Source organism: Canis lupus, chromosome 20 (assembly GCF_011100685.1).
Source record: "Canis lupus familiaris isolate Mischka breed German Shepherd chromosome 20, alternate assembly UU_Cfam_GSD_1.0, whole genome shotgun sequence".
NCBI classification, from domain to species: domain Eukaryota; kingdom Metazoa; phylum Chordata; class Mammalia; order Carnivora; family Canidae; genus Canis; species Canis lupus.
The window spans coordinates 38,701,678-38,722,727 of record NC_049241.1 but is presented as its reverse complement, the minus strand read 5'-3'; the positions used below and the strand labels follow the sequence as shown (position 1 = coordinate 38,722,727).

The 21,050-nt window shown below is 39.8% G+C and overlaps 1 protein-coding gene across 12 annotated transcripts in view; it reads left to right on the top strand.

Moving 5' to 3' along the window:
- The window catches only part of DOCK3 (dedicator of cytokinesis 3), a 504,793-nt gene that overhangs the window by 389,185 nt on the left and 94,558 nt on the right, over positions 1-21,050 (top strand). For all 12 annotated transcript variants that reach the window (XM_038566321.1, XM_038566316.1, XM_038566315.1 and 9 more), the window contains 2 exons: positions 7,792-7,880; positions 12,770-12,895. In XM_038566321.1, the coding sequence (XP_038422249.1) occupies positions 7,792-7,880; positions 12,770-12,895 (215 nt within the window). The remainder of the gene's footprint in view (positions 1-7,791; positions 7,881-12,769; positions 12,896-21,050) is intronic.

Genomic DNA, 21,050 nt, shown 5'->3' with positions numbered 1-21,050 from the left:
TAGTGTGTGAGGACCTGTGCCAAATGTCTGCTCGGGCCATTACAAAGAAGATCTAAATCCAGTAGGTCCGTGCCCATGGAACTACTCTGTTTTGATTTGCAGTGCCCACCATCTCTAGCCTCACAGCCTAGTTAGATTTGTTTGTGTGTTAGTGCTAGTGCAAAACAGAACTCACTAAATAATGAGCCAGAGTAAAGAAAGTCAGCTCAGGATGAGTCCTGTTCATGTAGAGGCGAGGAGGCTCACGACTCTAACATAGAAGTGTTGGCACACTGAGGTCTCAAATATTCTCTGCCACAGGCTTGGAAAACACATCTGTCTTCCCCCTTCCTTTTCTGTTGTGCTGTTCCTGCAGGAAAGTCACATTGAAAGAATGATGGTTCTAAGAGTAGACAAACACAGATCTGCCTTGATATAACAACTTTGTTAGCTGATTTTTAAAAAGATTTTATTTATTTATTCATGAGAGACAGAGAGAGAGAGAGGCAGAGACATAGGCAGAGGGAGAAGCAGGCTGAGCCGAAGGCAGATTCTCAACCACTGAGCCACCCAGGCGTCCCTGTCCCTGTTAGCTGATTTAAAAGTAGTCAGTGGTATGTGTGATTCCATTTTGGGTTTTTTTTTGTGTGTGTTTTTTTAAAAAAGATAATGCTTTCATCTATTAGATAGATGAATAGATTAGATAGATGAGGTGATTGGTAGACAGAAGCTGTGAGTTTTGGGAAAATCACCCTAATTCTCTGAACTTCAGTTTCTTCATCTACAAAATTGAAGGAAAAAAAAGGAATAAGGTAATATAAGAGACCAAAAAAAGAAATCCATATGAACTAGTGAGTCAAACAGAAAAAGATGGTAAATAAACAGGTGGACCAGTGGCTCAGGCAATGAGATATACCCAAATCATGGGCATACTACGTGCCATCTAAAAAGGAGTTTCCTAGGATTTGTTTTGTTTTGTTTTACTAATGACTCTTGGTTATAGGTAAGCTCCACTTTTACATCTGAACTACAATATATAATTCAATGTATAATATCTTCATTACCTATGGTAGTCACATAAAATTTGCTCAACAGTCCACGTACTCTAGTTTAAAGAAGAAGTTGACCAAATTCATCTTTCTTAACTGGTGAGAGAAAGCAGCCCAAGATCCCAGATGTTCTTTTTTTTTTTTAAGATTTTATTTATTTATTTATTCATGAGAGACACAGAGAGAGAGAGAGAGAGAGAGAGGCAGAGACACAGGCAGAGGGAGAAGCAGGCTCCATGCAGGGAGCGCAACGTGGACTCGATCCTGGGATTCCAGGACCACGCCCTGGGCCAAAGGTAGCGCTAAACCGCTGAGCCACCCGGGCTGCCCAAGCCTAGGTGTTCTTGCCAACATCTCTGCCTCCAGCTTGCCAGAGTTCCAGAATGCCCTTTTATTCCTTCACAGGGATATAAAGAGCATTTTATATGCTCATATCATTTTATATGATATATGGTATAATTTATAGTGAAGATCTAATTGTCATGACCCTTATGCATAAAACTCAAATTTGTTATAGTCAATTTATTAGAAATACAAAGAGAGGATAAAAGCACAATAAAAGCAAGAGACTTTTAACATGCCTCTTGACATACAGAAAGACAAAAATGAAGGATGGAAATAAATACTTAAATCAAGTAATTAACTCTGACTTAAGAGAGAATCTGAATAAGGTTGATGTGACAGATAATAACAGCATCTTTGAATGCTCACCATGGGCTGTTGTTACCCTACTTTTACAGATAGGTAACAGGGCACAGAGTGGTGAGGCATGTGCCTGAGCAGCCTGGTTAAGAGGCTCTTAACCTCTTGTCCTCCTACCTCCAAATAGGGTGAGCATAATTTATCATCTAAATCAGGACATTCTGATAGTCAAAAGGAATGCTGCTGTTGCCAGCACAGCAGGCATAAATGGAGTATCCCAGCTCGCCAGGCCATGTGGTCTTCCCACCTCTAGACAAATCTTTTATCCAATAAATGGAATATATCTTTTCCAGTGTCCATGGAACATTTATAAAAAATTATTCATAGTTGAGGATCCCTGGGTGGCTCAGCAGTTTAGTGCCTGTCTTCAGCCCAGGACATGATCCTGGAGTCCCAGGATCGAGTCCCACATCAGGCTCCCTGCATGGAGCCTGCTTCTCCCTCTGCCTATGTCTCTGCCTATGTCTCTGCCTCTCTCTGTATCTCTCATGAATAAATAAATAAAATATTTTTTAAAATTATTCATAGAAAAAATTTCCATAAATTACATAAGGCACAAGCCACACTCTCTGATCACAGTGCAATTAGCATATAATGCATCATATTAGTCATCCAAAAGGGAAAAGACGTATGTATACTCATCCTGATATCAAAAAAGATACTTGACAAAGGTCAATCTTCATTCCCAATTACTTAACAATTTCAGCTTAGTAAACTCAGAATAAAATGCTGTTTGTTGCAGTTTGAGGGGGTTAAAAGATATCAGTAGATAGGTTCTAAGAGCACAATGTTAATAAGCAGGTATAGATAAAAATGGGTATATAATATAGTAATAGCATAGATGGAATTTTATAATGTGTGTATGTACATATGTATTGTGTAAATATGTATAAATAGTATATATAAACATGTCACTTTGATTAGCAAGAAAACTTATTTGAAATCATGGTTTAGATCTATGAGCCCATGGACTTTTGTATTTGTTTCCTATGGCTACTATAACAAATTACTACACATGGTGATTTATAACATAGAAATTTATTCTCACAATCTGGAGGCCAGAAGTCTGAAATCAAGATGCCAGCAGGACCGCACTCATTCTGGAGACTCTAGGGGCAAATCCGTTCTTTGCATCTTCTGGGGGCTGTCAGCATGCCTTGACTTGGGGCTTCATCACTCTAATTTCTGCTTCTGTGGTCACATTGCCTCCTCCTCTCCTATCTGCATTTTCTTCTCTCCCATGTCCTAAATCTTCCTCTGCCACTCTCTAAGGACATTTGTCATTGAAATTGGACTCACCCAGATTATCCAGGATTATTTTCTGATCTCAAGATCCTTAAGTTAATTACATCTGCAAGGACCCTTTTTTCCAAATAAGGTAACATTTGCAGGTTCCAGAGATTAGGATATGGATATATCTTTTTAGGGACCACCATTCAACCCACCACAACTTGTGATTAACATGAACCCTGAGTCAGAAAGACTATTAAAGTCATCATCAACATGGAACCTGGTGGTGCAGAAGGGATTGTGTGTTCTCTGCAAACAGGTTGGTCCCAAAAGAGGGAAGAGGCAGAACTGAGATGTTTGTGCCCAGGTCCTTCTTCTAGAAGCTCTGGCCAAAGAGGTCTCTCTTTCTCCCAGGAAAGTGACTAAATGGGGCAGAAATATTACTTATGGAAGCCCTTCTACCACCTGGAAAAAGAAGGAGTAAAAGTATTCCTGTTAAAGTGTGTATGTATGTGCACGCACTATTTGTCTTTTTTTAATACTCTGTGCCAAAATAAACATATATAGGTTGTAAAACAGTTTAAATTTTTCATAAATAAAATGCAATTTCATGGCCTATGAGAGCATATCAAGAATGTATAAAATTGGTGTATTTGTGTCAGCTTGGTCCTGGAGATTCTGTTCAATTAGCCCATTTTTATAGAAATATGTGCTGTTTTTCTTCATCCTCTGGATACTTCTGCCCCTTTTTGCATTTTAATAAGGAATAAGGACTACATGAAACAATGGTCAGCATCGGTAGTGTTTTAAATTTGTAGGTTGTTGCTTATTTTCTAGCTTACTAGGACTTTCAACCAAATAAAGGCCAAAATAATACCCAAAGAGAAAGAATTTTAATTGGAATATTTGCACTAAATTCAATTGTCAACCATAGTCACGACCAAATAGTTGTAGTTAGGTAGAGACAAAATGAGAATGCTGACTGATTTCAAAGACACAGTGCCCTGAAGCCTGGTGCAGAAGTAAGGTTTCAGAGTTATAGTCTTCAGCCTTTTTCTCTTTGCCCCCAACCCCAACCCTGCCTACCAGTCTTGCTTTGGGGACCAGGTAGATCTGTGTTTAGACTCCAGCTCCACTTCACTCTTTTCAGTAAAATGAACATGATAATACCTATCTTACCGGATTATGAGATTAATTCACTTAAGGTGAAATAAAATATGGGAATATACCCCAACCATTGCCTATCTATATAGTAGACCTCCTTCTAAAATGCAAACTTAAAAAAATAAAAACTAAAATGCAAACTTAAAGGTCTTAAAATCCTTTAAAATGTCTTAAACATTTTTTTGTGTTGCTTACCCTGGAGAAAGAGGAGAAGAAAGTTGGGTGAATAACCATCAGAAACACAGAAATTAAGAAGTTATAGACATTGTAGGGAAGAGGCAAATGCTAGCTTGTGCTTTGGTACACGAGTGAATGAGAAGAGTACTCTGAATTCTGTTGAGAAGAACCTACACTCCTTCTCCAGGTGCCTCTGAGCACTTGTGAATCCCATGTAGAAAAACCAAAAACCTCTCACCTCTCTGTCCTATTCCTTGAGTAAAATCCCTGGACATGTAGTAGTTGAAGTGCTGTGCTGCTTATCTCCTCTGTGAGGAAACAGACTGCTACAGAGGCATACAGACCTCTTTTAGATCATAGTCTCTCATGTGTCTTATGATTGAGGACAAACTGGCAACATCAGTAATCATGCTCTAAGTATTAATTTGATTGGATATAACATAATCATGCTTCATTATAATCACAACTCATTTGATTATTTAATAAATGCTTACATTTATAATTTGTCCTTACAAAATATCCTAGTGATTGGTTAAAATATGCTGATGACACCACGTCCACTTATTTTCAGATGATTTGAGCAGCTCCTTGGCATTCAGGAAAAGGAGATATTTGAAAGATCAGTTAGAGGTGACTACACAGGTCCAGAAAAGAGATGATAATGGCTGAACCAAGGCCATGAAGAGGAGAGATGAATGAATTAATACACATTGTCACTGTGAACGTGGTTGACAAAGCACTGTCTCCACTATATTGCAAAAAAAAATTAGTATTTTACAGGAGAAATGCTGAAATTACACCATCTATTGGAGGGAGGGAATTAATTTTCAAGACTCTTCTTTTGAAGTGAGAGGGGGAGTATGTTATTTATGACAAACTGTAGTCAGATTTCTGTTAAAGAAAGTAACTACTGATCTTGTAAACCTAGAAAGTGACAAAAAAAAAAAAAAACTGACAGAAAGACACGTCTTTGAAACCTCACCAGCTGGGCACTTCTCTGATGTACCGACTGTTTGGAAGAGATGAGACAGTGTGCATGTCAGACAGGAAGGGCTAGATGTGCTGTTGCCAGCACCTCTCACTTTTGATTTCCAACTGAGTTGCTAAATCACAAGTGCTCATCTTAAAGAACACTCTCCCCCTTCCTTTGTTTGGAAGGAATTCTGTAAGTAGAAATTATCCTTTCAGCTCTGGACTATGAGAACTTCATCTTTGATAATTTTTGCAGCATCTCTGAGTAAATGAGACTTTTTACTGACTAAAAACTCTAAAGAGTCACTGATTGAGTAACAAAATTAACAAAAGTCAACAAAATGAATAATTTCCTTTATCTCTGAATGGCTTCTTTATTATAAACCCTTTTATGTAGTTAATCTTCACACTCTTGGATGGCACATGATATGACTTTTTTTTCTGTTAAGTCTATACTATTTTTTCAGTTCCTTACTCTTTGATTTCTTTTTTATTATTATCTGAATATGGTTGATACACAACATTACATTAGTTTCAGGTGTGCAACATAGCAGTTCATCTTCTCTATACCTTATGCTATGCTCACCACAAAAACAGAAATACTTATGATCCAGTAATTCCACTACTGGGTATTTACCTAAGGAAAACAAAAACACTAATCAAAAAAATATATACACCCCTATGTTTATTGCAGCATTATTTATAATAGCCAAGATATGGAAGCAACCCAAGTGTCTATTGATATACAAGTAGATAAAGAAGATGTGGTATACACACACATACACACACACACACACAGGAATATTGTGGAATCTTTAAAAAAAAAGATTCAAAGGGGCACATGCACCCCAACATTTATGGCAGCAATGTCCACAATAGTCAAAATATGGAAAGAGCCCAGATGTCCATCAACAGATGGATGGATAGAGAAGATGTATTTAACACACCACACCCACACACATACGCACACACACACACACACACACTGGAATATTACTCAGCCATCAAAAAGAATGAAATCATGTCATTAGCTGGGATGCAGATGGAACTAGAAGGTATTATGCAAAGTGAAATAAGGTAGAGAAAGACAAATAGCATATGATCTCACTCATGTGGAATTTAAGAAACCAAATGAATGTAGGGGAAGGGAAGGAAACTAAAATAAGATAAAAACAAAGAGAGACAAACCATAAGAGACTCTTAGCTATAAGAAACAAACTGAGGGTTGCTGGAGGGGGATGTGCGTGGGGAGATGGGGTAACTGGGTGACGGGCATTAAGGAGAGCACTTGATATAATGAGCATTGGGTGTTCTATGTAACTGATAAATCACTAAATTCTATTCCTGAAAGTAATAATACATATATGTTGACTAAATTGAATTTAAATTAAAAAAAATTAAAGATGAGATCTTGCCATTTTTGACAACACAGATGGACCTAGAGGGCATTTTACCAAGTCAGACTGAGAAAATAAAAAATCATAATCATTTCTCATGATAAGACTCTTACTGAGTTTCCTGTTTGAAGTGGCTGTACTGGACTGCACCCTTCTGAGTAACCATGAAAAGATCCTGTGAGCTTTTCTTTGTCCTGGTCTTCCATTTTAGGATCAGAAGGTATGGATCCATACCTTCCTATGCAACAGGGAGAGGGGTGGAGCTAAGGCTATGGGGACTCTTGATGTCACATGGAATTTTCAACAGATGACCCTAGTCTCATTTCAGTTGTTTCATTGTGGTGTCTGCATTAAGATGAGGAATTCCTAGTCTCTGTTTCTAAACTTTAACAAGTACTTGTGTGGTTGCAGGAAGACTCTGAAATGTCAGAAATTAACAGAGGTGCAGTGCTGTTCCTCTGTTCTCTCTTTTGTCCCAATCCTGAAGCCCCTAGGAAAGGACTTTATATGTTCAGACATTCAGCCTTCTCTGCTAAGCCCTCCTTCTCCTTGACTACAGAGGATTTCACTGTGGATCAAACTCACTGCTCTCCTAAACTTTTCTTCCTCTCTTGGTTTGGCTAAAACAGCCCCAAGCAAATATCTACACTGCCCGGAGCTTATTAGCAGGATTTTCCTCTGGGGCCAGTATAATGACTACTGAATGATCGTACAAAACCAATGCTCAAGGCACGGCAGTGTCTGAACAGTAGTATTTTTTTTTTTTTAAGGAACTAGTATTTTCCCTCTCAGGAACTTGCCTCTGGAACCGTGTGTGTGTGTGTGTGTGTGTGTGTGTGTGTGTGTATAAGGGACTGGAAGAGAAAAACCTGTCATGTGGGAGACTGCTGCTTCAGAGAATAGGATATTTTGCCACTTAAAATATTTGTTGAGATTCATTTTAGAATTTCAGCACTTCCCCCAAGTGTGAATCTTCTATGGGCCTAAATGGAAAACAGGCCTTTAGTAAAACATAGGAAAGTGAGTTTGAAATTTCCCTTCAAAGTTAGCATTTCAGTTGGAACATCAGACCAGATGTTGAAAAAGCCATAAGAGCCATAATGCCTGTCCTTCTGTTGCAGGTGCAACAATGAGAGTGAGTGGTCCCAGATCCATGAGAATATCATCCGCAAGTCCAGCGCCAAGTATTCTGCCCCCAGCGCCAGCCATGGTAACATACTTCTCTGGCTAGAAAACTTTGCTTTGCATTTGCTGTTGCTAATCATACAGACCTCAGTGAATTTGTGCTTGATCTGTTGCCATATGTAAAGTTCAATTCCCTACAGACATTTATTCTCCTCCGCAATCACTTTCTACTATTTCTTTTGTGATAATTTGAGACCTCTCCTAATTACTTCCAACCAAAATACATTTTTCTGTTCTTTCTATAATGGATTCCATGTGCTTTGATAGGTAACTTGAGTTCCAATTTAAATCCAGAGGGAACAAAAGTGTTGCAGGGTTTGTCACATTGTGAAGTCCGTGTTTTCCTGAGCAAATAATACACACCCCAGCCAAAAATAAAAGACAGATATTAATAATCACCTTTTCTATTCCTGTTCAGTGTTAGCATCACCAAGAAAGCCTGACACTAATGAGAATCAGTGATTAGTGTGCCAATATCATTCGGAACTGGAATAAACAATCTTTATTTTATAACAGCTTTTATCTTAGCTCAACTTCTTTTCCTTTTCCCTCCATTTCTTTTAAAACTGCTTGATTCCTATCTAAATCTTGGTGCAATTCCACACATTAGAAAGATTGTACTATCTAAATTAAACATTAATTGCTTGATTAAATTAGAAGCACTATTTAAAAGCCTCTGAGCTTTTATGCACACTTGAAGATAGCTATCAAATGTATGCAGAACCATGTTTCTTCTAGTAGTTTTAATCTCTCAGTTATCTCATAATCTTTTACATAATTTTCTTTGTTTTTTAACTTCCATAGCCTTGTTGTAAACAGGAAGTGGGCCTTTTTTTTGCACAGAAAGTGCAAAGCCACTGCAAGGCATGGCAGTCTCCAAAGTTATTAAGAACTAAGTTTTCACTACCGAGTATTAACCTAAAGGGTAAAAATGATGCTTCAAAGGGACACATGCACCCTTGTTCATAGCAGCATTATCAACAATAGCCAAATTATGCAAAGAGCCCAAATGTCCATTGATGAATGGATGAAGAAAATGTGGTCCACATATACAATGGAATATTACACGGTGATCAAAAAAATGAAATCTTGCCATTTGCAACCACATGGATGGATCTAGAGTGCATTATTCTAAGCAAAATAAATCAGAGAAAGACAAGTACCATATGATTTCACTCATATATGGAATTTAAGAAACAAAATAGATGAACATAGAGGGCGGGAAGGAAAATAAAATAAGATAAAAACAGAGAGGGAGGCAAACCATAAGAGACCCTTAAATATAGAGAACAAACTGAGGGTTGCTGTGGAGGGGTCGTGGGTGGGGTGGTAGGCTAACTGGGTGATGGGCATTAAGGAAGGCACTTGTTAGGATGAGCACTGGGTGTGATATGTGGGTGATGAATCACTGGATTCTGCTCCTGAAATCAGTGCTGTATGTTAACTAATTTGAAATTAAAAAAAAAAAGAACTTAATTTTTTCTTTATCAGGGTCAGCAGATATTTAACTGTGAGGGTCCTCAGAGCAGCTCCACACCAGAGGCTGCGAAGTTTGAGACCTTTGCTGGGAGTACTTGGTTTCTCTAAAACTCTAGCACGGAAAGCCTCAGGGTCTCTCTCATTATTTTTAAGGGACTGTTTTTTCCTATGTATGTACCTGGATGCCAAGGAGCTCCATGCAGTGTGCTTACAGGAGAGGGGAGCCCATATTTCTAAAACAAAGCTAAAGCAAGAAGCAAATAAAATCTTGTTTTTAAAATATAAGAAAGTTACTGGTACTTTGGAAGACTACCATTCACTTATATTTATGGTGTTCTTTGCTTTATTTACTTACTTGATTTGTAAAGAGCTGCCCTTGGCTACAAGTTCTTGTATGATTAAAATATGGAGAACATTTTAAAAGAAAGATGGTAGTAATATTACGTTTTTTTAAACAACTGAAAAATTAGTTTCCACCATCACCTCCCCAGGTCAAGATGTTGAATTGTGTCTCACTCCCCAGAGTGAGCAGGGATGGTACGATCTTCAGTGTCTGTGGTTTTTGTCCAGAACTCACAAACACTGGCCATTTTTCACAGTGTTACAAAGGCTTCCCAGACATCAGAGAGCCTCAGTGAGGATAGCCCAGTTAGAGAAGGTCTCCATGCACTTATAGAATAGCCAGGAAGAGAAATAGGCTGCTCCTCTTTGAAGTATATATCTGACATCTTCTAGGCAAGGCTTGACTTAGAAGCTGGTTGAGATCTTGGAAATTACTTGTTTCAACTCCTTCATTAAATAAAAGAGGGAACTGAAGTTCCATGAAATGACTTCGTGGCTGACTCAGGGAACCCAGGTTTCCAAACTCCAGGTCACTGGCTTTCCACTCTGTTGCCAAGCTTCTGAGCATGAGGTTTCCAGTGCAGGAAGACTCTGGAGTCTTCGTGTCAGAAAATTTTATAGATTACTCAAGTAATAGTTCAGGTCTTTATTAGTCTCCTAATTAAAGATATATCATCATTGAAATTTTACTTTGCTATAAACTGTCACTCATCTTTGTTAAACATCAAGGACAGGTCATTGCCTTGGCAATTCTGTTTCAGAAATCAGTAGTGCTTTCTGTTCCACTCAAATCATACAAAAATGCAGAAGGAATTGCTATATTAGTTTTAAATGCTGAGACTAAAAGTATATCATTCAGCACTAACTCCCTTAGGTTGGCCTCTTAGACACGTAGCCACAGACCTAATTTTTAGTAATTCTAGTAGCGCGAAGGTCATTAAAAACAAGTGAAGACAAATAAAACAGTTGACACATTAGATTTTCTGTGTATTTTAAATGACTGTTATACAGCTTTATTTACATGTCTTGGGGTGGGGTTAATTTATATTATTAATCCTCATCCAGCTCTTCCACAGGGATGGGGTTGGGGAGAGTACAGGGACCAGGTTGCTGACTCTCCAATATTCCAAACAAATGTCAGTTCGTGCAATTACTTTCTTATGGGACAATCTTTAACGTAAGATGAAATGGTCCTATTTCTACTAAAGTGGAAGCTTTGCAGTACTCTATGATCCATAGACCTGGTGTGTGCAGGGGATTTGTGCTGGTCTTATGGGAGAGGGACCCACTGCTGCTCTGGTTCTCAGTCATACTTGCTCTAGTGAAAAAGACACCTGCAGAGTGCAGGGAGGCACACAAAAACAAATTCAAAATGGATGAAAGGCCTAAATATAAGACAGGAAACCACCAAAATCCTAGAGGAGAATACAGACAGCAACATCTTTGACCTCGGCCTCAGCAACTTCTTACTAGACATGTCTCTGGAGGCAAGGGAAACAAAAGCAAAAGTGAACTATAAGGACTTGATCAACATGAAAAGCTTCTGCACAGTGAAGGAAACAGTCAACAAAATAAAAGGCAACCTACAGAATGGGAGAAGATATCTGCAAACAACATATCTGATAAAGGGTTAGTATCCAGAATCTATATGGAATTCATCATAATCAACACCCCAAAAATAAGTAAACCAGTTAAGAAATGAGCAGAATATGGGCAGCCCAGGTGGCTCAGTGGTTTAGCACCACCTTCAGTCCAGGGTGTGATCCTGGAGACCCTGGATCAAGTCCCACATCAGGCTCCCTGCATGGAGCCTGCTTCTCCCTCTACCTGTCTCTCTCTCTCTCTCTGTCTCTCATGAATAAATAAATAAAATCTTTAAAAAGAAAAAAGAAATGAGCAGAGTACATGAATAGACATTTTTCCAAAGAAGACATCCAGATGGCCAACAGATATGTGAAAAGATACTCAACAACACTCATCATCAGGGAAATATAAATCAAAACTACAATGAGATACCACCTCACACCTGTCAGGATGGCTAAAATTAACAGCACAGGAAACAACAGATGTTGGCAAGGATGTAGAGAAAGGGGAACCCTCTTGCACTCTTGGTGGGAATGCAAACCGCTGTAGCCACTCTGGAAAACAATATGGAGGTTCCTCAAAAAGCTAAAAATTGAACTACCTATCCCATGACCCAGCAATTTGCACTACTGGATATTTACCCAAAGAATACAAAAATACTGATTTGAAGGGATACATGCACCCTGATGCATAATGTTTATAGTTTTATAGTAGCATTATCAACAATAGTCAAATTATGGAAAGAGCCCATATCTCCATCAACTGATGAATGGATAAGATGTTGTACAGACAAACACACACACACACACACACACACACACTGGAAATCTTGCTATTTGCAACGATGTGGTTGGAGCTAGAGCGTATTATACTAAGCAAAATAAGTCAGAGAAAGACAACATGATTTCATTCATATATAGAATTTAAGAAACAAAATATATGAACATGGGGGGAAAAGAGGGAATTAAACCACAAGAGACTCTATTTTTTCTTTAAGTAGGTTCCATGCATAGCACGGAGCTCAACAGGGGCTTAAACCCTGAGATCAAGACCTGAGCTGAGATCAAGAGTTGGATGCTTAACCAACTAAGCCATGCAGGCACCCCCTAGAGACTCTTAACTATAGGGAACAAACTGAGGGTTGCTGGAGGGGAGGTGGGCGGGAGTGGGCTATATGGGTGATGGATATTAAGGAGGACATGTGTGTTGTGTTGAGCAGTGGATGTTACATGTAAGTGATGAATCACTAAATTCTACCCCTGAAACCAGTATTATATTCTATATGTTAACTAGAATTAAAATAAAAATTGAAACAATAAAAAAGATCCTTTAGCTTTCTAGAATGTTTCTTTAGAATAACATATACTTTCTGCATCAAAATTTTTCTCAAGTGCTGAACTTTGCATATTTTCCTCCAGAAAAAAAAATGTGACTCTTTACTGTGTTTTCTAGTACCAGAATACAGGGTGGAAATGTATTCTGAATAAGAAAATGCTTTTGTTTTTGCAGGTCTTATTATTTCTCTACAGCTTCTTCGTGGAGACATGGAACAGATTAGGAGAGAAAACCCCATGATATTTAATAGGGGATTGGCAATAACAAGAAAATTGGGATTTCCTGATGTCATCATGCCAGGTAGGCAGTACTTCTTGGGGCTAGGTTGGGAGAGGGGTTAGAAGGATGAGGTCTGGTGTTCTCATGAGCAGATGGTGAACTATGCTGTGGAGAAGCCCTGCAGCCATTAAAAGCTGCTGAATTCCAAGTCAAGTTGCTGACTACAATCTGTAGTCAAGGGTTTCTCTGTTGGCATCTGTTCTTTTCCAAAAGCCCCCACATCATATTCACCTATGCAACATGACAATCCAGCAGATGGGCTTTGTTGTCTCCTGTAGAGACTGGATGCTAGGAACCAACATGGAACTCTTCTTGGGGATGTCTTATACACTCTTCTCTTCCATTACATTTCTTAGAAAAGAATTGGCTCACAAGACCTTCCTCCTTAATGGGAAGAATACTCCAAAATATGTGCCTGTAGAATTGATGAATCCAATTCATGTAGAAAAAGCAGATACATTTTAATGTATCAGAAAAGAAATCAGGCAAATGGTATGTTAGGCATTAGGAATAGTACTACCTAGCCAGTTTCTCAGGAATTGGCTCACTCTTCTCATTTAATGCCCAGTGGAGAGCCAGAGCAGAAAGTGGGAATGCATCAACTGTCAAGTGTGGTTCTTGAAAGTCAGTCCCAGGTTCATGTTTCCTAGTCAGGTCGATGCAGGCAAAGCTAGAGAAGGGGATTGAAACAGACCATCAGAGCCAAGGGGGCCCTAGAGATTGAGGGAAGGATAGAGGCATGGCTCAGTTGGAGGGCAGGTAGTCTGATAAGTAACAAAGAGAAGGAAATCAGAACAGGCTAATAACTGCTTTTCTGAAGGATTACAGGAGTTATGGACCTACCTTTTCCATTGAATTTTAATGATCTGATAAAAGCTTGTTTGCTTCTGTTTGAAACAGCCAGGGCAGGCCAGACTGAACTGATTGTCACCACTCTACTATATATCACCTATTTAGAGCTCTTCGTGGTATTCTAAATCCACTTGTTGGAAATATTTGTCAGCACATACCCAAAGAGGAGTAGGACCTGAGCACAGGGAAGGGCCCCGTAATGGATTCCAACTGCCTTCCAACTTCCCACAGTGTGCCTGGACTTGTTTTCTATTGCCTGCATCCCCTCTCCATAGACACTATGAATGCAGAGGAAGCTGCTATGAACAGCCTTCATCTTCTGCTCGTGCACACAGAAAAATCTTTTGAATGGGAAACCTAGGCCACTCAATCAATTCCATGTTTATCTTTAAATGCTAGGGAGACTTCATACTTATGAAAGGCTCCCATCAATATCCTTCATAGGGTACTTCTTCCATCCTGTCCTGACACCATTTCTCACCCCTGGTTATCAGGACAAGAAGAGCCCAGGCATAGTCCTGGCTTCTTAGCAAAATGTCTGGAAGAAAAAATAGATGCTTACCAAAATTGATCTGGTGATTTTTTTTTAAAACTTGGTTATCCAGGCTCATGAGGTGGTAAAATATATTCTAAGAGATATACTTAAAGTTCTTCCTATCTTTTAAGAGCTTTTTTGCCTAAGATTATACATTTCTTTCCTTTTAGTCTTCACAGAGAATTAAAACCAAGTGAATAGAGACTAAAAAGGAACAAAATTCAGTCAAAAAAAAAATTTTAACAAAGTTTAATTTCAAGAGTTATGTTGTCTAACTCTCATCTGTGGAAAGAAATCTTTTTGTGGAGCAAAACACATCTCTCTGCATCAATGATAAATAGGTGTATAAAGGACCTCTGGGTATGCTAGGCCTGTCCAGGAATCAGCTGTATTAGGCACTGGTGAGGCAAGCTAAAGCTAAGGTAGTTACGTTCTCTCCCCTAGTCAGCTAAGGGACCATCATATGATTTCCCCTCCCAGGGCTGAGACACTGGGCGACCCTGAAAGGTCCAGGCCAGGCCTGTGAGTATGCTGCTTCCTGGGTTGTCTGCCTTTGAGTACTAAGTGCTAGAGCTGAAAGTTAATGATTGCCTCACAGGCAGGAAGCAGTCCTTTGTGCATAATCTGTCTCCTCCTCTACCCTTCCACCCCGTGAGAAAAGAGCTTTTTTGCAGATGGCCACTCCCAGAGTTGTGAGCTAACAACTGACTGACCTCTTAATGCACTCCAAGATATCATCAGAGTGAGCTTGCCATTCTCAGACATAGTGATAGGGCTGGCCTGCAGGTTCTGCTGGAACAGCAGGAAGTGTACAGGAATGTTTTACATCACAGTCCACTCTCTTAGGAAACCATATGCTCTGAAGTCCCTTGGTGAGACTTCCTGCAGCTGATCCACCCTTCCCCTGTGGGAATGTTGTACTGGCTACAGCAGTCCCCCAGCCCATATAGTGCTGGTAAGACCAAATTACAAGAAGTTGCAATTTCTTGATACATGGACATATATATGGGAAATGAACAAGGCAATGAATTATGTCAGTAACTGTGAGATTTCAACACTTAAGTCTGAGAAATTAGAGTAAATGGAAAAATTAGAATGACTCATAAACTGTGATTCTTGTTTTAAAACTATCCAAAATTTGATAGAAATTTCCAGGCACTTATTTGGGGAGGTCTTTTTTTTTTTTTTTTTTTTTTTTTTTTTTTGCCAGGATGGCCTAGATGGGACTTTATGAAAGCATACTGACAGAGCTTAGATCTCTGAGTTACAGAGTTCAACCAGGCTCTAGCCACCCCAGTATCCAACATATCATTTTGAAAAAGGTCTCTTTGATGGTCTCCCTTTGCTTTCCATGGGTGTGTAACACACCACGTGACCACTGTGAACCACAGATGTACTATTCTGTGCCACAGCTGAGGTCCAACTCTGCTCATGACTCATGGTGGTGAACAAGAGGCAGAATTGCTGTTGCTAGTGCTCTAGGAGGTCTCAGAGAAGACATACCAACCAGATGATATTCTAGATTATAGAAGAACAAATAGATATGAGAATTTAAGCCTAATTTTGAAACCAAGCCCTCACAGCCTTTTATAGGTTGGTTACCATATTCATGTGGGTACTTCTTCCTTCTCTCCAAACTCATTTAATAACTCCCTTCCTAGATTTATTTTCAAGAAGATGGGCAGGAATTACTAAAGCAGGACAAGTGTTCCAGGTGAACCAGTTGGAGTTAACATTGTTCTCAGTGAAGTAGCCAAAATAAAACTTTAAAGAAAACTGCCGGCCAGGAGACTGTAAACTGAAAAGAATGATTTAAAAGTTTTTGCTCAGGAGGAGGTTATCCCCTCTTCCTTGCAGACCATGCCTGGCCAGCAGAGCCTGGCTACCACCTTCTATATATCCCTCTGTAATTTTTAGCTTTCCTGTTAAGTCTGTTTCCTGGAGTCAGTAGGAATACAGAGTTCTGTCAGGGGCCTGTGGGAATTACATTTTAACTTACTTTCTAAGTCTTGAATTTTTAAAGGTTTTCACTTACTGTGGGCAATATGGGCCACGTTTCATATGAGTTAAATGGTCTTCCATCTTGTCAGAAGAAACCTGCCCTTTGATGTAATGTGCTCTGGCTGAGGACTAGGTGTTCCCCCAAAGAAGTAGTTCTCCATCCTTAGTACATATCTGAGTCACCTGCAGGGCTTGGAGAAACAACCTGCTGGCCACCCCCAGGAGTTTCTGATACAGTAGGATTGGAGTGGGACCCAACAATTTGCATTCCTTACAAGCTCTGAGGTGATGGTAGTGCTGCTAGTTTGGGACCCCTTTTGAGAACCATGTCCTTGGGAGACTCTGCCTTAGGGAGGCTTTGTCCCTCCCTGAGTCAGACCTGGCACAGGTAGTGCTCCTCTCTGCATTGCTCCAAACTTGCCCTTAGAAGACAGCTCTGCAGGCATGGCATCCTTCTAGGGGACCCTCTGACTCTTGCCCTCGTGCTCGGAAATACACTCTGTCCTTTGCTTTGACCCTTGATAAAAAGTGCATGCTTCATCACCGACCTGCAAGTGATGATTTTTTTTTTTTCTCTTTTCCTGTCTGTCTTAATTGTTCTTGTCTCTCTTTGTGCTGTCCCTTCATTCTCGCCCCTTTCTTTCTGGTGCAGAGATGAAGATAGTTGGGTGTAAGTTCCTGCTTTTGTGTGCCCTGTCTGCTTCTGCCTGCTTTGTTTCCATCTTCATTTGTCTCATGGAATGTTGCAATATTGGGTGGGGTATCATGTACATTATTAATCCTTCATCAGCCTCACTTTTTGGGGTAACTGACAAAACATAAAACAAAAGAAGATACCAGCCCAGCCTAGAATACTATGTATAACTTTAGGTGCTCATTGAGATTTGAGGAAACTAAGAACATATTGGAATGTTTAAAAAACCTTAATAAGGGCAGCCCAGGTGGCTCAGTGGTTTAGCGCCGCCCACAGCCCAGGGTATGATCCTGGAGACCCAGGATTGAATCCCACATTGGGCTCCCTGCATGGAGCCTGCTTCTTCCTCTGCCTGTGTCTCTGCCTCTCTTTCTCTGTGTGTGTCTTTCATGAATAAATAAATAAAATATTAAGAAAAAAAACCTTAACAAGCCCTAGGTGTATAACTACACAGAAAGATTTTTAGGAGATGCATCAGCCACTTCCACTGAAAAGAAAATGAGATATACTTATACCAAGCTACACAGAATCACAAAGGTAGAAAGCTTTTTTTCTGCTCTGTTGGACACATCTCACACAAAAAGCAGACACACAGAGACCTGACTTTTGAAAGAAAGCTCTCCTCAAAGGGAGTGATGAAAGTATTTACCACAAGTAGATTTATAGGACTGTGGTAAGTCTGGGTGTCAAATGAGGTTTTGGCAATATGTAAGGGATAGTTTAGGAATGATCATATCTGGTCCCAGAGCAGGTTGAAAGATCATCACATCCTTGACCCAAGAAAGGAATAACAACATAATGATGTTGTACTATGCCCATTCCTATCTTCCTGATAGAGCAGAGAACATCCGTGGCCTCATAACAGTACAAACCACTAGAAGTGTGACACTGAAGACATGGTTTAAAAGTAATGAACCCATCCCTCCTGGATATTCTGAAGAAGAGGTTTTTTTTTGGAGAGAGAAGGTCTCTTCCTTAAAATAAGAACTACAACAAAATAAAACATCAGTCGTATGTCTAAGTTGAATGGTTGTTAATGTCTCCATATTTCCATGATGCTGTCAGGAGACTTTACTCCTATTCTGCCAAGAGATAAAATTGGTGCCGTCCTGAGCAGGCTGCTGTGTCTTCTAAGAGTAGGTTAGTTCTAGTTTCACATGGTCTTAAGGGAAAGAAAGCACTATCCCTGATAACCCTATCTAGAAGTAGACAAGGTATAAGTAATACAGTAATAAATACTAGTATCCTTGAACCCAAAGCCTCCTAAAATGTGGTGTGACTAATTTATACAGAAGGAGCATGAATATAATAATCCAAACAAGTCTGAATGCCCAAACCTGTGTGGGCTGTCCTGGATCATTTCTCCTGGGATAGAATTCCAGATAGGCTGTAACCGTGTGGCCCCAAAATTCCTGGTAAAGCTGGAGTGTCTGGCAGGAGATTCTCTTCCTAACAGATGCTCTGGTGCCTGAGCCAGACTTCAGAGGTTCTGAAATTGCTAGAATCTGCTCTCAGAAGAGAAGTGCAAACACATTGTGAGTTCAGTTTCTTCAGTGTCATACTAGGATGCCAGTCTTCAGAGGATCCCGCCTGGCCACTGAGGCATGCGGTTCTCTATCACTGTTGGATGCAGCTCTGTCACAGTGCTCCCAGCCCCCTAAGGTTTTTGGTAGCTGAAAAACAGTTTCCTTTTAAGACCTCTCACTCCATAAAGACCCCAGAATGTTTCAGACCAATCCTTGGTGTAATAAAGTGGTCTTAGTTTCATTACCTTGCACCTGCCTAGCACCTGCTTGTGTAGACTTAGAAGAATCTGGATCTGATGTATAGTTGTAGTGTAGTGAAACTGTTCTTGACATGTAAACTCTCCCAAGCCAGGTATCAGGAAATTATAGTCCCTGGGCCAAATCCAGCCACCTGCCAGCTAAGAATGTTTTTTCACATTTTAAAACGGTTGTGAAAGCGACATGTAACAGAGACCTATGTGAACCACAGAACCTAAAATATGTACTACCTGTCTTCTTACAGAAAAAGTCTGCCGATCTCTGCCTACCCTTCTTAAGTCTCTAGTCTCCTGGTATGCAGCTGTACCATCAGCTGGCATTGGCTACTCTGGGAGACTGTGAAAAGGAAGAGACAATATATTCTGAGGCCCTCTGACTAGAACAACTTCATTCAATCATTTTTCCATTCAAGAAACTCTGTTGCATGTCAGCTGAGCACTAAGCACTCAGAGATACAAGGCGTTGCTGATGCCATTACAAAAACTCGGCTAACCTCAGGAAGCAGAGGTCATATAATAAAGGGAGGCAGAGCCACCCTCAATGATACCGACTCCCACACTGTACAGAGAAACCTCCCCTTCCCAGAATGCTTTCAGCATTTCTCTGTGCTGCCTAAGAGCTGCCTAGCCCCGCACACCCAGTCAGATCTCATAAGCATCTTCCCAGCAAACCCCATGGCATTAAACTATGGTCCCCTGGCTTTAAACCCTGGAGAGCATCAGAATCACCTGGTGATTTTGTTAGTTCATTTAATGTACGTACACAAACTCCACCGAAGACCAACTGGAATCTCAAGGGGTAGATGCTAGAAATCTAGTTTTAATAAGCTCCCTAGGTGGTTAGAATACAGCCAGCCAACCAGTGGTCTGCAAACTAATATCACAAATCACTGCTCAGGCCTTCTCTTTCCCATCCTCATTGTAGTTTGCCTGTCCTCGAACCTCTCAATATTTCCTTGCAATTGATGCTAAAGTTTACAGGAGCCTCCTGGAGACAGTGCCTTAATCCAAATGCATGATTCCACTGGTAGGCTTTGTGAACATGTAACAGGGACAGCTGAAGATCAGGGAACCTAGGAGGCTATTGATAAGGCAGGGCTGGGTCATTAAATCTTGAGGGCTTTCACATTGACGCTTCTTAGGTTTTCTCCTAGTTCCAGGAGAATTAGTGGAGAGCTCTATTTAAATGATCCCCCAGAGAGTTTTTGACAAGAAGGCCCCAGCAACATTAACTATCACAGTTCTTGAAATTGAGGCCATAATTTGCAAAATTGCAACCCATAAAGCAGGCTAATATCCATTCTGCTGAGAATAGCCCCAGTCTTAGGCAAGTCTGTTCTCCAAATAAAGAGCAGCAAAAAATCTGATGAAATCAAGCTGCTTCAGTCTGTAACTCAGAGGGTATGTTTACTTCTATTGATAAATTTGCTCAGCAAGATACCACTAAAGGCATTCTAGAAAATTTAAAAAGAATGAAAACTGTAGGAATATCTAGCTCAGCTCTTTCCTATGAAATTGACATTTTGATTTAAAATGCCTTGGAGGAGCTGCCCAGCAACCATGGGCTCACCCTATAAAATCAACACAGACCAAATTCTGTCATCAGTCTCCAAGATAATACTTTCTTTTGCATGAGTATTCTATATCACATATTGTTAGGAAACATTTAAATGTTTCATTTGAAGGACACATTTATTTATAGCTAACTTTTGTATAGAGTCACAGAAATTTAAAATGTTTGTACAAGCTAGAATACTATTGCCAAGAGCTAGTATCTGCTTTTACAAGTCATGTGTATTATCTTGAATAATTTCTAGAGAGTGCTGGTTGCCTGGGTGGCTCAGAGGTTTAGCACCTGCCTTTGGCCCAGGGTGTAATCCTGGAGTACTGGGATCGAGTCCCACATCAGGCTCCCTGCATGGGGCCTGCTGTGTCTCTGCCTTTCTCTCTCTCTCTCTCTCTCTCTCTCTGTGTCTCTCATGAATAAATAAATAAAATCTTCAGGAAAAAAAAAAGAGTAGTAGTTAAACAAAGCACCTATTCTTTCGATTAGACATTAAAATTCTCCGAACTATTCACTTCATGCCAAAACAGCCTAGAATTTTAATAATTACTTAAATTCCATAGAAAGGCTAATGTGTAACTAAAAGACTTACATCAAAAGAAAGTTCTAAAATGTATGTTTCGGTTATTAAAAATTCAAGGTATAACCAACTCTTATTTATCCCATTATAATAGCAATAACCTACAGTAAAGTTCCCATTTAATTTTGATTTTTACTTTCAGTACTGGTTTTACTCAGCTTCTGCCC